This window comes from Camellia sinensis, chromosome 2 (assembly GCF_055761805.1).
Source record: "Camellia sinensis isolate YWXY chromosome 2, ASM5576180v1, whole genome shotgun sequence".
Taxonomy (NCBI): Eukaryota; Viridiplantae; Streptophyta; class Magnoliopsida; order Ericales; family Theaceae; genus Camellia; species Camellia sinensis.
In genome coordinates this window covers 66,713,366-66,715,163 of record NC_138962.1, presented here as the reverse complement: position 1 = coordinate 66,715,163, position 1,798 = coordinate 66,713,366, and the positions used below count along the sequence as shown (strand labels likewise).

The window sequence follows — 1,798 nt, the reverse complement described above, 5'->3', positions numbered from 1 at the left end:
ATAACATATTCTTATTTGAGAAATCAGACAGAGGAGATTCATTGAGATGAAGATAAGACGCAGATTGAATGAAGGGTGAAATTATAAAACCTTGGAATTATAATCATCTATAACAATATGAAGATGTAGCCCATTGGACTTGATTGTGTAACAGAAGAACAACACCCATTTAGATAGTTGTAGGAAATTGTAGAAGAAAAAAAATATATATGAGCCCCTTATCTGACATATCCATGAAGAATAATTGCATTCATGATAAGTACTTAGCAATTGGTGTGTTTTGTTTTTACCAATCAATATGGTATCCAAAGAAGCAGTAGAGAATAGAACGCAACCATCTCAAGAAACAAAAACTGAGAACAAATTAATTAATTTCTAATTTTACATAAATAGAAAACGCAAGTGAGACATTTCATATAATTGTACACAGTTTTTCCGTTTCCTTTTCCAATAGATGACACCAATAGATGAAACCAGTAAATACAGAACCTTTCAAGGTAATCTATTAGTTGTTCGAAATAAAATTTGTCGTTGAAGATCTTCGTAGTACGCCCTTTGCATTGGATTTAAATTTGTCATGTCCATTGACATTATTTTATGATCTTCATTTCGTTGTTCTCTTTCATTCATCATAGATAGGAGTTTTAGTTGTTCCTCCCTATCTTCGGCCCTTCTTCGACGGTCTGTAGCTTTCTGGTTACGGTCGATCGCCTTTTGTTCATCTCGCTCAATAGTTCTAGCAGAAATAGTTGATAACACTTCAACCATTTTGGATTGGTTGGCAGCCATTTCATCAAATCTACTATCGTGGGTTGTTTGATTCTTCAACTTCTGTTTCGCTGCTTTAGTACCAATTGGTCGTGTTGATGGATTAGATGGTTCTTCGTGTAGAACATTATTCTGGTTGGATTGAAATGCATCAGATTCTCCAGTTGGTGGATTAGAACATGGATAAACATGTTGCGTACTCTTTTTGGATTGTGTTCGAAATTCATCCCACTTACAACTTCGGCGCAAAATATCCCAACATGTATCAAATGTGAAGTGTTTTTTCTGTATTACATGATACATCCACTTTGCTTCAGCGACCTACAAAAAAAAAATTACAACAATTTTAATAACAAATATGCATTTAGAGAAGAAATTTGATATTTAATAACACAAATAAATGTTACCATGTCTGCCTCAGTTGTTCCACTTTGTTGCCTCAGTTGAATTTGTTCAAGAAAACCACAGAATTTATTAATTGTCTTTTGCATGGCAGACCAACGGTGAGACAAAGAAATACGGTTTCGATTTGATTCACCACTCAATTGTGAATTAAAATTAACAAGTACTCGTTCCCAAAATATAACTATAGTCTGACTATTACCAGTAATGGGATCTTGAGAGACTGCTAACCAAGATCTACATAAAGTTTCATCTTCTATAATTGTAAATGCTTTACCACGAAAAACACGAGAAGTTTCTGAAATGAAATGATTATCACTGCTCTGCGTGTTCTGTTCTCGCGAAGTTTCCGACATAAAATTAATATCAGTGTTGTGCTAAAACATTTGTGATTCTTCAAACATTTGAAAATCTTCCATAACTTCAAAAAATACAGTACATACAATATGTAAAATAGTAAAAAATATTAGAATGATATACAATATAAATTAAAGTTTCAAAGGAGAAAAATCACAAAAGAAACAAAATTCACAACATACAATGTAATGCTCTTCTCAAAATAAAAGACTCTGTCATCTTGATATACAAAACTGATATATTTTATAGCACACATTATCAACGGTAAATT

The 1,798-nt window shown here is 32.6% G+C and overlaps 1 protein-coding gene across 1 annotated transcript; it reads right to left on the bottom strand.

Moving 5' to 3' along the window:
• Positions 1–492: 492 nt before the first annotated feature.
• On the bottom strand, positions 493–1,526 carry LOC145814034 (glutathione S-transferase T3-like). The gene is made up of 2 exons (XM_082910550.1): positions 1,176–1,526; positions 493–1,089 (listed from the first exon to the last, which is right to left on the bottom strand). The coding sequence occupies exons 1-2, from the start codon at positions 1,524–1,526 to the stop codon at positions 493–495; spliced, it is 948 nt and encodes a 315-aa protein (XP_082766676.1).
• Between the last annotated feature and the right edge of the window lie 272 nt (positions 1,527–1,798).